General features: G+C 43.0%; 1 protein-coding gene across 2 annotated transcripts in view; it reads right to left on the bottom strand.

Annotated features, from left to right (window-relative positions):
* Nucleotides 1–411: 411 nt before the first annotated feature.
* The window catches only part of MND1 (meiotic nuclear divisions 1), a 68,738-nt gene continuing 45,302 nt past the window's right edge, over nt 412–23,847 (bottom strand). The window contains exons 7-9 of one of the 2 annotated variants that reach the window (XM_075930076.1): nt 10,936–10,980; nt 3,578–3,739; nt 412–3,044 (exon numbers count right to left, since the gene is read on the bottom strand). In XM_075930076.1, coding sequence (XP_075786191.1) covers nt 2,992–3,044; nt 3,578–3,739; nt 10,936–10,980 — 260 coding nt within the window. In that variant the 3' untranslated portion in view covers nt 412–2,991. Of the gene's footprint in view, nt 3,045–3,577; nt 3,740–7,534; nt 7,777–10,935; nt 10,981–23,847 lie in introns of those variants that run through there. The other variant, XM_075930077.1, reaches the window with a different exon arrangement.

Raw genomic sequence — 23,847 nt, 5'->3', positions numbered from 1 at the left:
ACAAGTTTCAAGCTATGTGGATGCCCCAAACCTGAAAGGGCACTGTTTGTGTTCACACTAGACTATGGCAAAGAGAAGCAAAGTTAAAAGTCAACATCTTTAAAGGCTATACCCCTCCTCCCATTTTTGTTTTTACTACAGGTTGAACCTCTTAAATTGGGACTCTCTAGTCTGGCATCACAGATGTTGCTGGGACAACCCCGCGCGCGGGAATGCGAGCCAGTCCAGCAAAGGAGAGCCCACCATCAGACTGGTAAGCCCCATTCCTGGAGAGCCCTGGCCAGGCAGGGAAGCTCCATCCTGGAGTGGCCCATCCTGGTGCAGCAGCAGTGTGGCAGCCATGGATCTCTGACCCCGGAGAGCCCCAGCTGGGCGAGGCAGCAGTGGGATTGGCAAGCCCTGACTCTGTGGAGCCTGTCCTGGTGTGGTAGCAGCGGGGCAACCATGGAGCCCCCTCCCAGGGAAGCCCTGGTGGGGTAGCTGCAGAGCCTAGTCCTCAGGAGGCCCCAGGAAGAACAGAAGTGGGGCAGCTGTGGAGCCCTGTCCCCAAGAAGCCTCGGCTGGTGGGACAGAAGCAGGGCCGCGGCAGCTGGGGAGCTCCATCCCCGGAGAGCCCCAGCTGGCTGGCAGTAGTGTGCTGAGCCCAAGCCCTGTAGCAGCAGGGCTGGAGCCTAGGGGCAGTGGGGCTGAAGCACAGCCAGCCAGAGGGAGGGGCAGTATCCTGGGCGGTTGGTAGTGCAGGTCTTCCCCTGGTCCGGAAAATTCCCTCATTCGGGACCAGTCAGGTCCAGAGGTTGCTGGACCAGGGAGGTCCAACCTGTATTGTATCTCCTTTACAGATTCTTTAAAAGCTTCATGGCGTCTCACAATCAAATACTTCTTTTTTAACTGACTCATGACATATTAAATTCAAGAGGGATGCAAGAGTTTGAATGATTCTTTGAAATACACTAACAAGAAGTTCTGTGGCACTTCTTTTGTTTGTTGTTTTTACAAACAGACTAACACTGCTACCCCTTTGAGACTTGAAATACACATATCATCTGATCTAATCTGGATTTTTAAAACTATGTGAAAAAAGCTTACAGTAACAACATACTACACACCATTACTTATTCAGGATTAAGTTAATATTCAAAGAACCTGGCTAAAGATTCTGACTTGCTGGATTCTGACATGTTTGGACACAGCCTAAGATTTCAGTGAGAAGAACAGGCTTGTTTCTAATTGCATACCTGCACAGTGTTTGGTGGACTCTCCAATGGAAAACAACGTACTAAGTTTAAATGATTTTAGTTTTCACAGAAATCAGTGATGAAAACTAAGACTCAAAGAGACAACTGGAAATGAATGGAGACAGTACTTTCATAGTCACATCACTGAGGCTGTGTCTAGACTATCAGTTCTTTCGGAAAAAGATACAGAAATTGCGAACTGCAATTTGCATAGCTTTTCCCGCTTCTTTTTCCGAAAGAGGCTTTTCTGACATTTGGCCCGTCTACACTTTTTCGGAACATTCCTTCTTCCTCGTAAAATGAGGTTTACAGGGATGCCAAAAAACATGACTACTCTTCTGAAAAACATTTCAGAAGAGCAGACGCATTCCTGGGATGCGGCAGAGGTTTTCTTGGATACCTCCAGTATCCTGGAAACAGTGCAGTCTAGACATACCCTGAGTTCTCTGTACTTTCCTTTAACAGTAATTCACAATTTCTAGTTTGTTACATTTGAAAATTTGGTCTTGTGTGTGTGATCTACTTAACAGTTAAGAGATTTTCTTGAGCCAAGATATTTAAGATTGGAATAAATCAGCTGTTACCAAGAACAAGTTTTGATCCAGTTGATAGCTGAAGATTCATGTTCAACTCCAGTAAAATATTCATCAGAATGACAATACAGCTCAGACAAATGAATTACTATATGATATTTAATCTTTAATTTGATCACTTTCACTCTGTTGAAGAAAGTCCAATAATCCTGGAGAGATCTTGTTAATCCCTTTTCACATGTGGCATCTCCAAAGACAAAGCGATTTCATGAATCCCTATCGGTATTCCTATCTTGAAGTTCGGTGCATTAAATTTGCCAATTATGTCCTCTAGGTAAGCTAATGTAGAGAAGAATTCCACATGTAATCTGCAGATCTGTTCTTCTAAGGAGGAACATTCTAATTTTGTCATCCAGTTCAAAGACATGTAACACTTTCCTACATGTTGGCCACCTGACTTCACTGTCAAACACAAGCTGAGTGTGGGCAGATCCCTATCTGTTGACCCAGTATACTAAAACAATGCAGGCTTACTACAAAGGATTTTACAAAATTAACAAACTTAAAAAAAATATTGAAGGCCTCATATTTCAAGTTGCAATTTCTTTGATGACAAAAGTTTGGGATGAGTTTTGCAGCAAACGCTAATTACTGATGATACCACTTTCTTTGTGATACAACCCCACCACACTCTGGCTATGTCTACACTACGAGTTTTGTCGCAAAAATCTATGCAAAAGAAGCACGGATTAGCATTTTTTTCACGGTTCATTTGCATACTCTCTTCCTATCAGTTTTTGCGCTAGGGGTTTTTGCACAAAAATTCCACTCTGCTTATTTTTGCACAAAAACCCTCAGCACAAAAATGGATTGGAAGAAGTATGGAAATGAAGCACAAGAAAATGCTAATTTGCGCTTCATTTGCATAGGCTCTTGTGGCAAAACTCGTAGTGTAGACAGAGCCTCTCTGAGCAGGGCTGCTCCCCCAGCAGTGCACAACCCCAGATACAAAACCCAGTTAAGGTTTCTCCACTCTAAAGTGAGGATTGTGACCATTTTCTCAACAGCTGGTTGGGTTGGGATTTGCTTACAGAGTAAAAGTTTTTCATTTATTGTACCAGCTTTGACAAATCTCTCAAAACCCAAAAGCTGAGTCACGTAGGCTATGTCTGCGGATTCCTCAAGCTGCAATGCGAAACACTGACTTTCCGTAACTTGTTCTGTCAGCTGGGCCGTGAAGTTTTCTGCAAGGTCATCAATGTGTCAGCAGACAGCACTATTTGAAAGAGAAATATTGTCAGTGCTATGACTGCTTGTTCGCTAATTACAGTGCTACATATGTCTTTTGCTGCTGCAAGTAGTAGGGTCTCGTCAATGATGTGTAGTGGCTTGTCTGCATATTACAATCAGCATGGTCACAACAGAAGATGAGGCACAACTGCTTCTTTAGACATGCCTGGGGCTATATTTTGCTGTTTTTGTTTGTCTTATTTCTAGGGGGTGGGGAAGTACTTTTTTAAAAAAAACCACAAATCCCAGATGCTTGGTTTCCAAATATCCCTGGGCTCATTTATTAAAATTTCCAAACAAATAAAATTATGTCTGTAGGGACTTTCCACAGTATTACAAAAACACAAAGTCCCTAAACACAATGCAACTACCATCACATTCTCTACTGTTCTTCCTTTTCTGTTTTACTTTTTTTAAATTGTTTCTCCTGATCCATGTTGGCTACATGTAGGCTAAGTACTTGATAGTCTCATTTCATTAGAATAAGAAGACATACCCGTGACTCCCTCAGCCCCCTACCTGGTAATGGCACCACTGCTAGCTTTGGAATCCTCTCTGCTATTTGTTCCAGCAGGGGACCTTCAGCAGAGACATCCTGCTGGAGTAAACATTGAGCAGTAAGTCTCTGTGCTCTCCTCTTCTGCAGGGGGCTCTCTGTGGAAAGGCTCCCAACTTTGGGGGCTGCAGCAGGAAAAACAAATCAATGACTTCTAAGCCTAGTTTAATAGTTTCTTAATCGGAAAAGAAACAAAAATTCAAATGTCAGTTTTTGTCCTTAGATACTCCTGGCTCTGACCTGAGCCCTCTATGATTCTGAAGGGAGCCATGGCTCTCAGTTTGGGAGGCACTGCTTCAAAACACACAGGCCTTTTGAGCCACTGTTCACATGGCACATACGTGCTCTTAATTGGAATTATGCCAAATAACTCAGACACCACAGTTAGGGTCAGCAGCAGCAAAGAACAGTTTTACTTTCATTTTTGGCATTTCTCCATTAAGGATGTGGCCTTTCAGATAAATTCAATAAACAGCAGATAAGAAAAAATAGCTTTGAATTTGCCAGTGTCCCACAGCACAATCCAAATTCCAAGAAAAAGGAGAACCACTCAAAACCCTGTAGACACAAACTGGGTTAACACTTTGTTTTAATATAATTTAGAAATGCTCAATCGCATGATGGTTACGGGCCTCTAATATAATATACCCAACCGTAGTCAGAGCAATTGCAACTCCATTTAAATAAACTGGTCTAGCTTATACCAAGACTGCCTGTTAATTACACGGGGCCAAATTCAAACTGTTACATACTAATTACATTAATAATAAAACTTTAGAGCTAATGGAGACTAGGGATTAAGAGAGTCGTCAACTACCTAATAAGCCTAGGCAGCACATGGGTGGGTGGGTGGGGGTCACTCTAGGGCACTGTTTTGTGCTCCAAAAAGAGGTGCAAATGTCAACTGTGCTTTCTCTATTTTCTATCGAAGACGCAACTGGAAGATGAATGACACCTTATTGTTTGTGCACTTGGCAGGAAGGATATATTAAAGGATATCCAAAAATCTACATCTGCTCCTGGAATTTTCAAACAACTGCACTCATGCACATGTGGACACCTATTTTGGCACCTCACTTTGCACCTGATATATCCTGCAATAATTGCAAAGTCCACCGCTTTCACTGCATCGCCCCATTAACCATCATGTTTGCAGAAGCAAATAGAGGGACCCTCGCACCCACCGTTGCTTCACTTAAGTACTGCACTGGGTTTATTACATCATAGATGGGGGTCTCTCACAGTGCTGCAGTACCATAAATGGCTATGGGAGAAAGAGAGAGAGAAAGGAGGGGAAAAAAGTGTCTTATACACCCCAAGGTCCAGGAATCAAGAATCAAGGGCCCATAAGCAACCAGTGGGATGCATGGAGTTAACAGAGACAAATTCTCAGTTCAACTGCACATTTGGAGGATCTGGAAGAGGCAGACAGAGGATCTGTGCCCTAACCACATCACCATCACCCTGGAGTCTTTCAGAGTTCTGGGGACTACCATATGGATCAGACAAGTCTCCCACTCTAAGCTGTAATAAGCATTTCTCAGTGGTATCATTACACAGGAGTAATGTAATAACCACTCTGGGAAAGGCTGCACAAATAAGTCAACTAGCTAGGTCTCTGACATTGGAGTTTCCGTATCTCCTGTATCAGTGACTACATACACAGTCTCCTTAGGCCAGGCTATGCTCAGCCATCAAAGTCACCCACAGGAAGAGAAAAAAAGTTCCAATCCAATTAGTACATATATCCTTGGCAATGTTTATCATATGGTCTTAGACAAAACTGCCCAATACCTAGGAACAGTGTTCCTTGTAAGCTGTGAACTTGCGCAGCCACTCAGGAGAGATTCTGATTAGCAGTGCACCCACATCTATATATTTTTTCTTCTACTGGTGGTTCCTATTCACAAATGCCTCTGCACAAATGAAAAAAAGTATTCTGCACACTGATAGTAAAATTCTGCACATAACTTCATTTTTCCAATAGAACTCTTGCCAACATTAGCAATTTAATCAAGGCAGAGACAGACAGGGAATGTTGGCCAAATTCTCACAGTTTGCTTGTAGCAGACAAAACCTAATTTCTGAAAACCTGGCTCATGATTTATGCGGCAAACTCCCAATAATCTCCAAGAGTTAAATTGTGGTGCTACCCATCAGGGTGTCAGTTCAATCAGAGAGATCTTTCAGTACCTTGAAACTGAGATACATACATCTGGTAGCATCTAGCTCCAGAAGTCAGTAACAACGTGAAATACTATTTTGGCTTGCTGCATTCTGCATATTGCCTTAAAGTACTGGATGCTATTGCTAAGGGGGCTAGGTGTGGAAGATCATGAGGGTCTGAGAGAGAGAGAAAGAGAGAGAGAGAGAGAGATTTTTCCAGATGACTCCCACACGCTGATCAAACAAGACCTCCAAAGTGAGTTACTATAGAGACATTCAGGTTTACCAGTAACACCCGAATGCACTCTCAGAAAAAGAAAGGGTGAAAGAGGAAAGTAAACAAGGACACAGATGCGACAGTTCATTGGAAGTTATCTTAACAGCATGGACACTTGTTAAATGTAGGGGAAGAAGACGTAGGTAAGGCCTGAATTTAAGTCCATGTAGACATCTCCTGCAAGAACAAACAGAAGTGCTAATAATTTATTAGTCTGTCAAAGCAAAAATTATGACACTTGTGACAAAAGCCATCCAAATGGCATATACAGAAGCATATGGTTCATAAAGTCTACTTACGTGTTGGCAAGGAGACAGGACCCAGGGCAACTACACAAAATAGAAGTGTAGGGGTTCACTAATAGGGTCACAAGCTGTCAGCCTCCACCCCAAAACCACAACTTCACCTCCAACATTTATAATAATGTTAATATAGAAAAGGTCTTTTTTAATTTATAAGGGGAGTCACACAGAGGCTTGCTGTGTGACAGGAATCACCCATTCAAAAGTTTTAGGACCACTGCATTATGGAAACACATGATGAGTAGCACCTCTGACTGTCTGGGATCAGTCCTTTCTCGTGGCCACACAATGATACATCCAGTGGACCATCACCAAGCTCATGTAGTATATTGTATGACATATGTCCTGCTTCCTCTCAGGGTCTTTTCAATTGACTGTACTTGTTGCTTTTCAGGAAGCAAGTCCTCTATCCAATCTTCTTGTGTCAAGGTCTATTCACTGTTCCTTAAGCAGCCTACCCTACTTGACTTCCCACCATCAGCTCTTGAACACTACACCCCCAGGATGATTAACAGTTTTAGTCATTATTTCTTATGATGAAATGATCCAGATCAACTTGTCTACTCTCTGCGACTTAATTATCCTTATTCACATTTCAGAGTTTGTGACTCATGCACATGGCTAGGTAGACATGTATTGGTTGATTAGGATGGTTCGTCCTCATTCAGATCAGTGGAATCCTCCTTCCTTCAAAGTCCTCTAATGTTATTCCCATTCCACAGACTCTTCAGCAGTATTGAACTGCTAAACATGCCTAGATGAAAATTACTTGGAGATTTTGGTTTCCCTGTGATTGGACTGCTTCTTATGACAATCAACTAGATGCATGAAGACCAGGACCTTATGACAACTTCCCTAATACAATCTTCTCTGATAGTTGGGTTCTCTCACCCTGGCACTGGGTAATTTAGAGTTCAGGAAGTGAAGGGGGCGTAGGGTTGCCAGATTGTTTCAACAAAAATACTGGGCACACTTGACATTACATCACAATCAACACTACATCTTATTTAGAAAATACCGGACATTTATATTTTCTCATTTATATTTTTTCAATTTGTATTTTTTCAGAAAATTTATATTTTTTCAGAAAGCTCAAATACTGGACTGTCCAGTTCAAAACCAAACACCTAGCAACTGTAGGGAAACGGGGGTGAAGAAAACAAAAGTTGACAATGTATTTTTTACATTTTATTAACATTAATGAAAAGTGCAACTAATACAAGGGGATTTTTGATTTTGTTTTGAAAAGCAATGCAGACAAATGTCAACTGAGCACTATAAATAAGCTATGTACACGTGTCAGTAATACATCAATCAATATAGTCAAAGTCTTCTGGAATCCCAAAACTTTTGTCAATTCTGTTCTCTTCAAATCCAAACTTCCGTTTGGCCCAAGATTTTATTGAAAATATATTATCTGTGAACAGAGTGGGAAAAAAAAAGTTTCAGTTCACAAGCAGAAGGGTGGCACTAGATTCAGGAGTAACTGAGCACTGCTACAAATGCTAATGAGGCAAATGGGTTTGGTAAAAATATGTGAATAAGTAAAATTCAGCTCAGAATAAGTTCTTAGTCACTATTATGTCCTGAATTATAAATTCTGCAGCTATTTTATTTTGTATAGTTAAAATATTACTTAAAAGATTAGGAAAATTGGGCTCGTGCAGTTGTTACTTTGAGGACGGCTGCTTTTTAAGATTTGATTACAGAAATGTGAAAAGGTGTGCACTTCCTTAAAAAGCAATTCCTGTCTGATTCTTTTCATCCAAGAAACATCAGCAATATCAAATCTGGTGTTCCCATACTTGTACCTAAGAACCTGCTGAATGCCCAATAGAATGCACATTTTCTGTGAGTGCTCTCAGTTTAAAGTTGTTAACGAAGTGTTAATCAGTGAAGTCAAATAGATATAACAAAACCAAACTGAAATGTGCATGAGTCATCAGATGAAGAATTTTTCTCCTCTCAATTACCCAGCCATCTTTTGCTTCTGATCAGGTCATCATTTTACCTGATCTCCAGTCATTTTAGGGCTGGTGTGCACTAGAAAACCTAGCATTTGTAACTGATTCAATTGCTTGGAACTCATGTAAAGGTAAACAGTTCAGTAAATCTATATCGAATCATGTTAATCTTTGCAAGTTTTGCCATGCATCTGCAATGCACTGTTCTAAAATGTTAGACTTGCAATGCCATGAGGGCTGTGTCTTAACAGTTTCCAATACAGACTCAAGAAGCAGTATATTGTGGGTGACTTTTAAATGACCACCAGTACACTGGAGAGCACTGGTCAAAGGACTAGTTTAGTTAATGGCTCTTTAAAAAGTCATTTTGAATACATCCTCCCCACTATTCAACGGTTAAATAAGATAACCAGGATGAAGCTGAACATGATTTGCTCTGCTCCATACTTGACTGCTAAGTTTTGGTCTGTTGTTTCATCTAGCTTGACAGAAGACAACTGTGAACAAATATGGTAAAATACTGCAATCTAGAAAATGCATATATTGTTATAAAGTATCAAATAAAGGCACAAGACCAAGGTTTTTTAAGTAAACTCCTTGAGGCAAAATTACTTCTTTAGTAAATGTATTTTAACTATGAAATAAAATGGGGATAATACTATATAAGGTAATTTTAGAATTAGTGCTAAATTGCTCACTGCTAGTCATAATTATTTACAAAGTAAGACATTTCTTCCCTTTTGGGGTTGCACAATATGAATTTAGTCTGAAAAATTTGGGAAAAATAAAAAAGTGTACTTAAATACCCAAGTTTTGTAAATTTTGTTGTATTAGATTATTATATTTTATCATAATTATTCAGTATGCTTTGATTATATTGTACATTACATCTTCAATATAAAAATGATTTGATTATTATGCTAATCTCTAATTGTACAATTGTATTGGTTAAGAAGAATTATCTATCAAGCTACTCTATACTATCTTTTAAGTCAAGTTTTACCAACAGATGTTTGATTATACAATTGTTATTAAGCACATATATGCCACAACAATTAACAAGTTTTACAGATGATAGCAAACAGAAGTCTTGATAACACGCAATACCCATACAGAAATTATCTTTAAAATTGAAACACTTTTTTCTGTTTCACAATAATTCTGTTCAAAAGACTGGATATAAACAATAAGTATTAGTCATTAAATAGTCTTTTCTAGAAAGTATGGAATGCAAATTATTGCCTACTATTGCTCTGTTTCTAGAAAAGACTGGGCTATTCAACTCCTATTGCAGCATATAGGGATACATTCTGAATAATTGTAAGAGACCAAACACAGTATCCCCATAATTAAAACTTTGAAAAGAAAACACAAATTGTTTGTTCTACTAACGGGTAATATCAGCAAATTATCAGCAGAGCAAAAGGGAAGGGAACATAATGAGTAAAATATTTTCATATGCACATAATGCAAATAATCTTCTTCAAAACTCTAACAGTATATAGATTACATCTATAACACTGATCAAATGAACTGCTCTAAGCAAGAATTACTTTATCACTCTACCTCGGGGTGGGCAAAAGGGCCTCCGTGGGCCGAATCCAGCCTGCCAAGCGGGTTGATCTGGCCTGCGGAGTTCCTGCTGTTTCCCCACCCCCAGTTAGGGACTGGGGGAAGCTCACGAAATTTCCTCCACCCTGCCCCTGCCCTGCAAGGAGCGCACAGCGCTTCAAAGCGCCACGTGGTCATGGCAGGGTGGGAGGAGGATTTGTGCACTCCCCTGTTCCCAGGCCATTCAGGGCGTGGAGAGCACGCAAAGTTTCCTCTGCACTGCCCCCGCCCTGCTAAGAGCACGTGGCACTTAGAAGCGCCACATACTCCTGGCTGGGCAGGAGGAGACTTTGCACGTTTCCCCACCCCCAAGCCCTGATTGGCCTCGGGACAGAAGAGGGAGCATGCAAAGTTTCCTCCCAGCACCAGGGGCATAGGCACCTATGGGGAATCTCTGGGAGGGGGCAAAGGCGCTCCTCCACCCCCAGACTAATCATGGTCTGTGGGTAGGGAAGCAGGAAAGTATCCTGGCCCCACCCCTTCCACTTGAGGCCCCGCCCCTTCTGATGCAGCCTGGGGCCACTTCAAAAATTTCTGAAGTGGACTCCGGAAAAAAATTATTGCCCACCCCTGCTCTACATACATATTAGAATCTGTACGAAGACTAAAGACAAAGTATCTCTATATGGAACTGGGATTTTCCGTGCAGCTTAAAAATTATGCCAATGCCAACTATATCACTAACATTAAGGGACCCCTGCTATTGAAATTTCCTGATATCAGCTGTGGAAATTAATTCCAGACTGAAATCTTGCAGTCTAAGTTTTTAAAGGAAAGGTAGTCTTGCTGTGCATTTTGGGGGGAAAAATTACGCCATTAGATTTTGAGTTATGTAAGTACATTTCTAGGGAGGTTATTTCCCTGCACTTCTAGAAGCTTACCGGAAAATTATATACAATTTAAAAGCCCTATAGGTCACCAAGAAAAACTATGAGTTGAGTTCTGCTATACTCAAGCACCATAATTAGAAATCTTGTTGAGCATTGTAAATGCATACCCACCTGTCCATCTGTTAGCTGCTTCCTTGGCAACTTTGTTTGCTTGACCTGAAAGAGAAGAAAATCCATGTACACACAAGGCACAGTCACATAATTTAACAAGTTCAAGGCAGTGAAATTATGTTTACACTGACACAATTCCTATGAACCCACTGACCATAATGAAAATATTCACCGGGGGTCTAGTTTCTCCAAAACTAGGTTAATGAAAAACCATTAACAAAGGACCAAAAAAGATACCATTTGAAGTACCATAACTATTTTTAAGAATGTATTTCAAAAAGAAAATAATTCTGGTTTCGCCTGCTTGGTGCCCCCCATCCCCCCCACCCCCCCGAAACCTGATTGTGCCTCTTACCCCCTTTGCTGGGGAAGAGTCACACCTAGGGTTGCCAACTCTGCCATTGCTGAATATGGCGTTCGGTCTGTCCAGTCAGAGAGTGCTGGCAACTTAGCCACAGCTGAAGGCAGCGGCAGAGCCCCAGGCTGATGACAGGACCAGGAGCAACAGTGCAGCCTATAGACCCACTGAATCCCAGGAACAGTGGGTGGCAGAACCCGAGAGAGGCTGCTCAAACATCGGGACTCTGGTATGATGGGATCTGGGACTGGCCCCTGGGCATGGGCAAGCCGGGAGGAAATCCTGGTGGTGGTACAGCGCCCCTGCATCCCTACTTTGCACTCCTATGGCTAGCAATGATAATGGGCTGTGAGAGAAATCCAGTGTATATCACGTGCCTTAGAAGAGAGAACCAGAAAGGTTCTCAGGACTCCATCACAGATAGTAAGGATCCCTTTGATGAGACACTGAGGCTGTGTCTACACTGGGCCACTTATTCCGGAAAATCAGCCGCTTTTCCGGAATAAGCTGCGAGCTGTCTACACTGGCCCTTGAATTTCCGGAAAAGCAACGACGCTCTACTGTACAAAATCAGCCGCTATTCTGGAAAAACTATTCTGCTCCCGCTTGGGCATAAGTCCTTATTCCAGAACACTGTTCTGGAAAAGGGCCAGTGTAGACAGCCCAGTAGTCTTTTCCGGAAAAGCGCGTCTACATTGGCCACAGATGCTTTTCCGGGAAAAGGGCTTTTCCGGAAAAGCAGTCTGCCAATGTAGACGCTCCTTTTCCGGAAAAACTGAAAACGGAATAGTATTCCGTTTTAAGCAGTTCCGGAAATTCATGCCAGTGTAGACACAGCCTGATAGAATAATGTTCTGGATAACAAATACAAAAATAGAGTTTAAATTCCTTTTTGAAAAGCCATTTCCACTGCAAGTAGCTTTACAAGAGTTTCTATAACACAAACCAATTTCTAAAAAAAACCCTTAAACAACAAATAGTCTAGTAGCACCTTAAAGACTAACAAAACATGTAGATGGTATCATGAGCTTTTGTGGGACAACCCACTTCTTCAGTTACATCTTTTTGTCCTCCCTGTCATAAATGCTGCATCAGCCTGGAAACTTATCAGGATCATTATATTTGTCATGCTTATATTTTCCTTGATCATTTCCAGTCAGCCTTGCTAGTGCCTGCATGACAATATTTACAATGATCAGCACGAAGTACAAAGTTTGTCTCACGGGGTGCTGAGAATGAATATGAGATAAAGTGTCCATGGTCATCAATTCTACTGTAGGCACATTTTAATTATCTTGCAAAAGAAAGTTAGCACACGGTAGGTTGAATAATGAGAACCAACCTTATGTGCTGCAGTCAGTAATGTGAAGAATGTTTAGATCATAGATAAACATAATGATGAAAGCTTTGAATTCTTTAAAGATGACCTAAAAATGAAAAAGAAAATGGCCCTGTGCCCTTTTTGCTTCTTTATGATGTATGAGGGCAAAGAGAAGGTATTTATTTGATTTCCGTTTTTTATATTGGAAATTCAGGTCATGTCTGTCCTGAGAGACCCTGGACTCTGCACTGGCATTTGCTCTGATAATTTTCCATTGTTGCTACCACTGGTTCAGCAGCTCCATCGATGGAAATGCTAGCACTTACAATGTACTGGCAGCATCAGCATTTTGTGCACCGGATGGCCTAACCCTGGCTCATAGCTGGTCTACAAAATAAGAGCTTATGTAGTCTAGGATAAAGCGTGCAGCCTTTAAAATGTATTATGCTAACTAAAATGTTTTAGTTAGCATGTTTTAAAACTCTAATATAGATAGGGAAAAATGTATCTGACTCTAGGGCTTACCTACACTCACTTGTGTACACTAAAAATATATACAACTTGCCCAGCTAACACTTGGGTTTTTTATCCTAGCTTAAACAAAAGCATATTATATAGACTCGCTGTGAGCAGGGTTAGGCTAGGGAGCACTTCAAATGATGGGACATACTCAGCAAATAGTGCCTAAATAGAAACTTAGATATTTAATTACTATTTATTCAATACTGAGACAAAGTACATTTATCTGATTTAAAAAAAAGTCACATCACACCTGCTCAATTTAATTTGAATATTAACATTTGATAGACATTCTTGGTTTGTCATATATGAGCAATCAGAGATTTTTATTGTTTTAATAATATCACCAGAAACATTTCATGGGTACTCTAAAGAACTTCACTATGTAATAAGGTAACACGCTGTTAAATGGAGAGATCTGATGATTATATTGCTGTTTTACTATAGCAAGTGTTTCTCTAAACAAAATGTCACTGTGATAATTATTGTTTTGTCTCTAATATTTACATAGCAAGGATATGCAACTTGATAAAATTTTCTAAATAAAAAGTTAAATTTTAAAAAAAGTTGGTAACACCCTGGAGCCTTGCCTTTGTTAGCATTCTCTCTGCTGGAGCCGAAACACTGGCAGGCAAAGCCTAGTGATTAGTCCTTAATTTGAAATGAAAGGAGTGGAACTCAAGTAACATTTATTTGTTTGTTTTTTAACTTTTATAACTGATGCAGCAAGCCAAGAGATGCCTGGGTTGTGAACTGCCAAGTGCAAGTGTGCTGGCAAAAATTAAGCACTGCTTCTGATTGTAGAAGTATAGAAATGACATCACAAAAGCTGAAAAGTGAAAGTTTAACAATTAAGATGAGAAAGGATTTTTACCCACACTTTCAAACTTTGTTTTCCTAAGGTCTATTCAATGAGCGAGTAACATTGTTTAGAAAATTAATCTTTGTCAAAGATTAAATAGCCTACCCTTTCAGTTAAGATGTGTGAATATGCATGCTCCAAAACATCCAGTAGGTCCATCTTGCAAAAGCAGAGTTGACAATGACATCCCTGATACTTTTACAGTTAAAAAACAAACAAACAACAACAACATAGATCTTAAAAAAAAAACCTTTAGGCTCTCCTTAGACATAAAGCAACAAAAAGACACACAAGACAAATTTTTTATTTAAAATCCGTCACAGGCCATCTCTAGTGGTTTATTGTAGAAAGAGTGGCAAAATGTTCAAAAGTTGGTCTGCAAAAGTAATGTATCTAGGCCCAGCAGTGTTATCAATAAATAAACTAGCCAATTAGCCCGTCATAAGACAGGATTTTCAGGTCTCTCCTCCACATCGGTCTTCTCTCCTGAGCCTCCGGTCTCTCGCTCTGTTCGTCTCTCTCCTCCTCCTACTGCCTCCCCCCCCCACGTTCTCCTCCGCTTCCTGCCTCTCTCTTTCTCTTCTTCTCTCCCTCCTGCCTCTCACTCGGGGGACCACGGAGCCCAAACAGCTGTTTGGGCTCCACACTCCCCATGCTGCATGGGGAGCATGGAGCCTAAACAATCGCTTGCGCCACTTGCTCCCACGTGGCGGCCTGGCTGAGTGGCGCAGAAGTCAGCCGAGCCCCACGGCGGGAGGCGAAGGGGAGCTAAATTTACAAAATAAGTAGCAGCTGGTGACTATGTAAGCTACCAAACTAACTCAGCAGGTCTTAAGGATTTGTTCATGGATATTGCAAAGAAAATAGGCAACCCTTCAAGGACACTGTTAACAATTAGCCTGCAGAGAGGCACAGAGAGAAAGAGAGAGAGGCAGAGAGAGAGAGACAGAAACAGAGACACAGAGAAAGAGAGACAGAGACAGAGGGTGTGGGTGTGTTCATTCAAGAACTCCTCCTAAACGATACAAGCTAGGACCACCAAATGTGATATGCAGCTTCCTCTAATCCTAATCTAAAGCAAAATCAGGATTTGGTTATTCTAAGAAAATGGGATGTGCCTGGAATTCAACTGTTTTCCATAACATGAAAAGGGAGGAGGCAGGAAGAGGAGGGATACTATACTCAAAGTCACGACTGCTGGCAGAGTGCGCAGTGAACAGCTATACTGCAGAGTGACCACTAGAGGAGCTGCACTACCAAGGGCAGCCATGTGCAATAAAAAAAAAAACAACAGTAGTTAGTCCCTGGCAGGCCTCTACCTCTATGTTACCTGCGTCTCTGCAGGTATTGAGCAATCACAGTTCTCATTGGTGATCTGCGGCCATTCACGACCAATGGGAGCAGCAGGTGGTGGTGCAGACCAGGACACTGCTTCCTACCACTCTCATTGGCCACAAATGGCAATCTGTGGTCAACGAGAACTGCGATCACCCAATACCTGCAGAGATGCACATAAATATAGAGGTAGATGCCCACCAAGCACTAACCCTGTGGAATGGATCTGACTCACAGGCTGACATTTTCCCAGCCCGACCAAGGGATGGCCAGCTGGGGATGGGTCTCGCCATCCCTCCTCCCAGCCCCAGCTCTCGCCCCCCATCCACAAGACCCACTGGTGGCCTCCGTGTCAGCACTGCTTTGCCATACAGCATGGCTAAGGCCGGTCAGCCTGCATGGCCCCTCTTTCTTCCCTGTTCCCAGGTCAGGCCCAGGGACTGCCAGTGGGAAACAAAATTCTGCATTTTGCCATCAGAGACTATTTGTAGCAATAAGAGGGAGATAAAAAAAAAACCAGTTCATAGAAGAGGCAGCAATCATGAGAGAGAAAGCAGGGCAGCAGCACATATGTAAGTACCTATGCAAGTCAGGGTCCACAACAGGAATGTTAAATTTCGATTAACTAATCGAATAGTCGATGGGCTTTCCATCGACTATTCGATTACTCAATTAAGAATTTCCATGTTCCACCTTTGAAATGTACAAGAGCACCAGTGGGGGTTCTTGTGCATTTCAAAGTTGGAATGCGGCGTGAAGCCCGGGGTCAGCAAGGAGTCCCACTGACCCCAGGTTCCACGTGAAAGCGCTGCATGGAGCCTGGGGTCAGCAGGGGACTCAGAGACCTGAGCTGGCCCCAGGCTCCATGCTGCGCTTCCTCTTTGAAAAGCACAAGAGCCCCTGCTGGGGACTCTTGTACATTTCAAAGTTGGCATGCTGCATGGAGCACAGAGCCAGTGGGGAGTCCTGTGGATTCCGGGCTCCCATGTGGGTGCTTCTGCACCCAACCTTGACTCCGTACCTTCTCCATAGAAAACTGCAGCCATGGACCACTTTCCAAAACCTTGGAGTGCCCTGCCCCAAAAATTATTGCCCACCCTGGCCTATACGACGAGACATAGTAGGACATACTAAATTATTGGTAATCTAATCCCCGTGTTTGGGAGTGTGTTTTTAAAGTGTTTAAGATCTATGCCAGTCTATTTAACAAAAAGGGCTGTCAAGTCTCATCAATCCTCTATCCTCTATGAGGTGGTTAGACTGTCAGATCTCATCAGTACATATGTAATGTGGTCAGAATGCAGTGTCATGTATTCACATTTGTACATGTGCACACACACGCACAATTAGCCTTCAAGATATTTAAAGAAAAAATCCTACTCCTTCATTCTCGTAATTCTTATAGCCAAAAAAAAAAAAAAATCCCAAGCCCCTCCTCTTTTACCCAAGCAGACAAGAGCTAATGCAAGCGGGGAAACAATGCACCTAAAGAGAAAGTGACCATACTGACTTAGGGCCTGATCTGGTATTCACTGAAATCAGTGGGAGTATTTCCTTTGACTTCAAAAACAAAACAAAGAGTTCACTCGGGATAGGTTTACATTGCAGTTAAAAACCCATGGCTGGCCCATGCCTGCTGATTCAGGCTACAGAGTTGTACGTATTTGGACTCAAATTGCAGCCCAAGCTCTGATACCCTCCCACCTCACAGGAGCCAAGAGCCCAGCCTCCAGTCCAAACATTTACACAATTTAACAGCTTCTTAGTCAAAGCCTCATGAGGCATAGTCAGCTGGCACAGGCCAGCCATGGTGTCTAACTGCTGTATACACATACCCTCATTATGAAGTCCCAGGAACTACATCACCCCACAAAGGCAATTCCATACTGCTCTCAGAAACCATTAATGTTCATATTAAATTACTGCATATTATATGTATTTATCCTAAGGATGTTAGATATTGGGTAATTGAATAGTCATGTAACCGCATGAAACCTTAGCGGTTACACAACTATTCAGTAGTCCCTGGGGGCGGGGCTGGCAGCCAGTGCACTCCAGCCCCACTCCTGGGGAGCTCACTGCCACTCCATGGTGCTGCCTCTGAATTAGAGACTACTGTGAGGAGTGCCCAGCGGGAGCTGGTCCACAAGGGAAGCCAGTTTAAAAACCAGCACCCCGTGCAGACAGGCTAGCTGGCAGCCCCTGTCAACAGTGGTCCCAGCTCCCCGTGGATAGATGCTGCTGCAGGAAGAAACGGGGGAGGAAGTGGGGGAGTCTGCCATGAAGCAACCAGGCCTGACTGTGGACATAGGCTCATTCAGGTGCAGCCCCTCTCCATGGGGGCGGGGGGGTCCAAGCTCCCTGCAGACAGAGGCAGCAGCAGTGGTGAGGGCAGTTGACACCATGGAGCTGGTGCTGGGGTGAACTGGCTTTTAAACTAGCTCCCCCCAGCACTAGCTCCTGGTTCCCTCCTCCCTTGCTGCCTCTTATAAAGAGGCAGCAAGGGGAGGGAGGAATGCATGTAGTCAACAAGATTAACCAATAAGTCTAGACTTATTGGTTAATTGTGTAGTTGACTACACGTTGACATCCCTAATTTGTCCCCCAATATTTTCATAAGTTACCTGCATTTGATGTTACCTATTCTCTCCCTCATGTACTGTGCAGCCATGATGTTAATCACGGGGAACATCAAGACTTTCATTCTGTTGTACTGTGTTTAGAAACTTCCATAGAGCCTAGATTCACCCAAAATTCTTCCATATTCCTATATTTTGGGGAGTCACAAATCTAATATCCTGACCATTCCAATAAAATTGACCTACAAAGGAGGGAGAGAAAATTGCATTAATCTTCACTGTACATGTGCACCACATGTAAGACAGGACTTGCATCAGTACAATCTGCCCCAATACATTACTGGTGTAAGCTGCCCAGCACAGTGTCTCCAAATTAGGGGTCTGCCTTGGTGTGTAACAATAAATTTCCCTAGTCTAGACAAGCCCCACATCTAGCTCCAATGAAGACATGGCAACACTCTCAAAATACATGAAAATGCGGATAGATTTTCTTGGGGAAGATGAGACTTGAAAAGTCCTGATATTTTAACGTTAAACAGAAAGAATTCCAGGTCTACTTTATACAACATGAAGCAGAAAAACAGGCACAAAACCTATATTTTAAATTTTCCTTTGCAGTTTATCTTTAAGTAGTCAGCAATATCTGCATTAAAGAGGTGAGCAAACTGGTTAGTGAAAAGTCAAGGAACTAGGATGTTCCATTCCTTTCTTTAACAGTGAAAAGGTTCAAGTGACATAACCAGTCTCTGTCTCTCTCAAATTAGTATCAACCATCTCATTTCTTTCATTTTTTTTCTGGTAAATGGCAAACTATTGCAATGTATGTTTCCATGTAATATTTTTAAGAAACCTCTAAGTTAGCTTTTATTTATTCCTTGACTGAGAAATTATTGCAAATTGTTATGCTCTCCATTTCCTTCTCTGCAGCCATTTGTCCACATCACAAAACTCTTCATGTGTTTACCTGTATCAGCTCCTAACAAACACTAATTTCCCTCCCATCATCCTTTTCCACTCCTCTCCTCCAATATTTTTTCCTCTTAGAATATAATAGTAATTAAACTCACAAAAACAAAAGCTTATCCAAAAACCAGTTAAATGCCAGGGCAAATACAGTTATTCAAGGTTGAAACACAAGGTGTTGCAGGTGCTAGTTAAAAGCCTGATTCTGCAACTGGACCCATGAAGGCAAATCCCTATTCTGTGCTGAATCCTTTTGAAGTGCCTGCGTAGGACCCTGCGGAGAAGAAGATTGCCAGATCTGTACCTATAAGTCTGAATGAGCCATTCCATTAGAAACTCTTACTTTGACTTGCTTTTGCAATTACTGTAAAGATATTCCTTACAGGATAATGTTTCTCCTTCCTTCTCAGAACAAACAGGAAAAAAAAATTCTTGGGTTTTAATTTTTTTTCTGCTCTAAAGCTGGAACGAAAGGCATTGAGCCAGTCATTGGCTATTTCAGTGTGGAAGAAAACATGCGTTTAAGCTTTTTAAAATTAATTTTTGCTTAGCTAACTAAAACACAGCTTCATTTTAAACAAACTTGGCAGAGATACTAGTTCTCAGAGAGGACTAGTCACTTTGACTTGTCTGAATTTGTCTGAAGTGTAAATACCACGTATGCATTTATATTCTCAGAGTCACAGCATTTATCACATTAGTTTCTATTCCAGACTGACTGCAGCAGATGTGAAAGATATTCTCTAGCCACTGAATGTGTACAAAATCAGACAGCAGTAATTCAAGGTAAAGATGTTAAAAATCACGTAATAGGGTAACTGTGTAACTGCTGAAAAATTCTCGGCGATTACACACTTAACCTCACTGTGGGCTCTGCAGTATAAAGCTGCTGGCCAGGCTCCTGTGGCTTTGCTGTCCTGCTGCAGCAAAGTGCCATCCCGGGGAGACGGATTAATGTAACCGAGACCATTAACTGAGAAGCATCAGCTTATCATTAAACGGTTAATTGGTTATTCTCTAACGTCCCTAATTCACGGCTCTCCGTTTTTGTGAATAATTTATTAATTCAAGCTTGACCTCTCTACTGAGTTTGCCATCAAAAACTGCAATTACAGGCAGTCCCCGGGTTACGTACAAGATAGGGACTGTAGGTTTGTTCTTAAGTTGAATCTGTATGTGAGTTGGAACTGATCAGTTTCAACAGCAGCTGAATCTGGATGCCAGTTCCGACTTACATACAGATTCAACTTAAGAACCCCAGGCGTCCCCAAGTCAGCTGCTGCTGAAACTGATCAGCAGCTGATTCCAGGAAGCCCGGGGCAGAGCAACTCTGCCTCGGGCTTCCTGTAGTCAGCCGCTGGTCAGTTTCAGCAGCGGCTGACTTGGGGACGCCTGGGACAGAGCAGCTCGGGTGCTGCTGGGTTGCTCCAGTAGCGCAGCCGCTCCTCGGCTACTGGACCAACCCAGCAGCACCCCAGCTGCTCTGCCCCAGGCGTCCTGATTCAGCCGCTGCTGAAACTGATCACCAGCGGCTGAATCAGTACTCCTGGGGCAGAGCAGCTGGGGTGCTGCCGGGTTGGTCCAGTAGCGCCAAGGAGCGGTGCAGCGGGACCAACCAGCAGCGCCCCACCTGCTCTACCACAGGCCCCGGGCTTTGCTCCACATCTCCCTGGTCTGCTGTGGGGGGGGGGCATTAGCTGCGTCCCCCCCAAGCAGACCAAGGAGACGCGGAGCAAAGCGGAGGAGGACCCGGGCCGGACCGCGGCGCTTCCAGATCAGCGCCGCGGTCCGGCCCGGGTCCTCCGCGGCTTTGCTCAGCGTCCTCCTGGTCTGCAGACCAGGGAGACGCTGAGCAAAGCCGCGGAGGACCCGGGCCGGACCCGCGGTGCTTCCAGATCCTCCGCCGCTTTGCTCCCCGTCTCCCTGGTCTGCTGGCTCCCCCAGCAGACCAGGGAGACGGGGAGCAGCTTTTCTCGCCCCGGAGGAGGCGGGCGGCGGGACCAGGCGTCCCGCCGCTCCAGTCCTCCGGGGCGAGAAAATCCCCGTTTGTAAGTCGGATCCGCGTAACTCGGGGACTGCCTGTACTTGTAACCTATAATGTCCTCACAAAGATTTACAAATGTTAAAAACTAGTGAATTCTTGTACAATTATACTCAGAAATGGGATTACCTAAAAATAACACCCAAATCAGTATATTCCCTACGTGTGTTCAGTGACCTCTGCTTATTTCACTCACAAAACAAGACATCGGTTAAACAGTAAACATAGTACCACCATTGGTAGAGTCTACCCAGGCTTGTGTTTCTTTCATAGAATTGTTAACTACATTCCCGTTGTAGCAGCTTTTCTACCGGTGTCAGTGCACAAGACACAAAGATCACAACTGAATTATTGATATCCGGTGCATATGACATGGTGAGTAACTACAAAACATCTTTTTATTAGTAAAATGAGCACATTGGATCTGGAAGTTGTCAGAAAATCTCACTATGGACCTGGTTCAACTCCCATTGACTTCGGTGGCCTTTGGATTGAGTTTAGAGCAGTGGTGGGCAATGTGCAGCCCACCTGCAGCCTATCAGGTTCTATGTGCGGCATGTGCAACCACCCTCTGCCCTCCTCACCAAGTATCTCATGTGCTGGAAGTCCTGCACTTAACCTCCTCCTCCTCCTCCCAGAACTTCTGTAGCGCTTTGAATCAGCTGATTCATGCCCTGTCCCTGCTCCTCTCCCTCCCTTCCAGAGCTTGAATGCTATGAATCAGCTGCTTTGCAACATTCAAGCTCTGGAGGGAGGACTAGGAGGAGTGCTCTGGAAATGCTAGGAGAGCAAGGGAGGAGAAGGGATGGGGCATGCGTGGGGAGGGGAAAGGGAAAAGATGAGGGTCAAGCATCTCCTGGCAAAATGAGAAGTGACACACATTTAAAGCAAAGGGCACGTGTGGGGTGCATGCTGATTGCACACAACATTGTGAGAGCCATGTGCTCCATCTTCTTTATGTTACTTTTGCTGGCAATTTAATTTGCTCATAATGAACAGATCACTTTGTATTTAAAAAGCATGATAAAGAAGGAGAATGCATTTAATTTATTCTTGGGTCATGGTTAGTACACATGCCCAATTTCAATCTGGCAGTCCACTTAGCTAGCCTAGGTTGACCATCACTGGTTTGATTAACTGATAAAGCAAATGCTTATAGGTTAAAGCTATAGACTACACAAATTTCCTGCCTGCCCCATCAGTAAATTTTTTGGCAGGCTGGCCAGCAGCCTGGCTCAGTCCTGGCTTGTGCCAGGTTGGGGACCTAAATCTGCTATGGCTCTGCTTTTAAAGTGTATTAGGAGCCAGGCAGACCAAGCCACCCAGCTCAGTTCTGGCTCAAGTGGGGTCCAGGAGCTCAGACTCCTCCCGCCCCCCTTCCCTCACCTGGACACAGGCTGCTGCCACCCCACGTTGCTGCTGCCACCCCATGTTGCTGCCTCTGTATCAGAGGCAACAGTGCAGGGCAACAGGCAGCTGATCTGTGAGGGGAGCTGGTTTTTAAACTGGCTTCCTTCACAAACCAGCTCCCACCTGGCATCCCACACTACTGCTTCTGATACAGAGGCAGCACCACGGAGTGGCAGGGGGCTCCTCGGGAATGCGGGCAGAGCACATTGGCTGCTGGCCCCACCTCTGAGAACTATAGACTAGTCAAAGTGACAAGGAGTCCTGTGGCACCTTATAGACTAACTGAAGTGTAGGAGCATAAGCTTTCGTGGGCAAAGACCCACTTCGTCAGATGCATGTAGTGGAAATTTCCAGAGGCAGGTGTAAATATGCAGGCCAGGATCAGGCTGGAGATGAGGTGGATCCAATCAAGGAGGATGAGGCCCACTTCTAGCAGCTGATCTGGAGGTGTGAATTCCAAGAGAGCAGAAGCTGCTTTTGTAGTTAGCGAGCCATTCACAGTCTTTGTTTAATCCAGAGTTGATTGTGTCAAACTTAAAGATGAACTGTAGCTCAGCAGTTTCTCTTTGAAGTCTGGTCCTGAAGTTTTTTTTCTGCAGGATGGTTACTTTTAGATCTGCAATTGTGTGTCCAGGAAGATTGAAGTGTTCCCCTACAGGTTTTTGTATGTTGCCATTCCTAATATCAGATTTGTGTCCATTGATTCTTTTACGTAGGGACTGTCCAGTTTGGCCGATGTATATAGCAGTGGGGCATTGTTGGCACATCGGCCAAACTGGATATACAACTGGCTGCTATATACATCAGCCAAACTGGACAGTCCTAACACGGCTACTAGACTAGTCAAGTAACTGATAAGAATTCACGAGATTAATCAACTATTCAATTATTCATTTCCCTTAGGGATTCCTTTGGAAATAGTAATTTTAATTTAAGGAACTAACAACGCCAATAGATGGTGGAATAATAAAGTTTTTTCTATCTTTAAAACTTGTAATACTTTTCTGTCTGGCGTGCTCTTTCAAATTAATCCAAAAGCAATGGCTAAAGCACAACAACTAGATGCTTCTACTGGGATCAGCAGTGAAACAGTTAAGTTGTCATCAGTTTTCAAGATCAGCATGCAGTTCACACCTCTCAAAATTGCTTCATTCTCTTAAGAGGCTCAGGAAGAGAATACTCCTTCTGTTCACCAGGTGGTGAAGACAACTTTCCACAATTTGATTTTAAAATGAAAACCTGAAATACAGGTACTGAAAAAACAAAGCTGGGGAAACTTCTAAAGTCCACACTCTAGTATAAAATTTCCATGGTTCCTATTTCCAGTGGTCTGACTCATGAATCAGTAGCTTAAAAGAGGAAATTTCTTATCTGATTATAAAATTCATGTTTCTCATTCCAGTTAATATCAATGGCTCTTAATGAACTGTAATGTTATGTTTGCCTCCTATTACAAACCCAGACTGAGATTGAAATGTGGCCAGATTTCATTATAAAGCGTCATTGCCATACTATGCTCAAAAT

Source organism: Pelodiscus sinensis, chromosome 5, assembly GCF_049634645.1.
Source record: "Pelodiscus sinensis isolate JC-2024 chromosome 5, ASM4963464v1, whole genome shotgun sequence".
NCBI lineage: Eukaryota > Metazoa > Chordata > Testudines > Trionychidae > Pelodiscus > Pelodiscus sinensis.
This window is presented reverse-complemented; position numbering and strand designations above follow the sequence as displayed.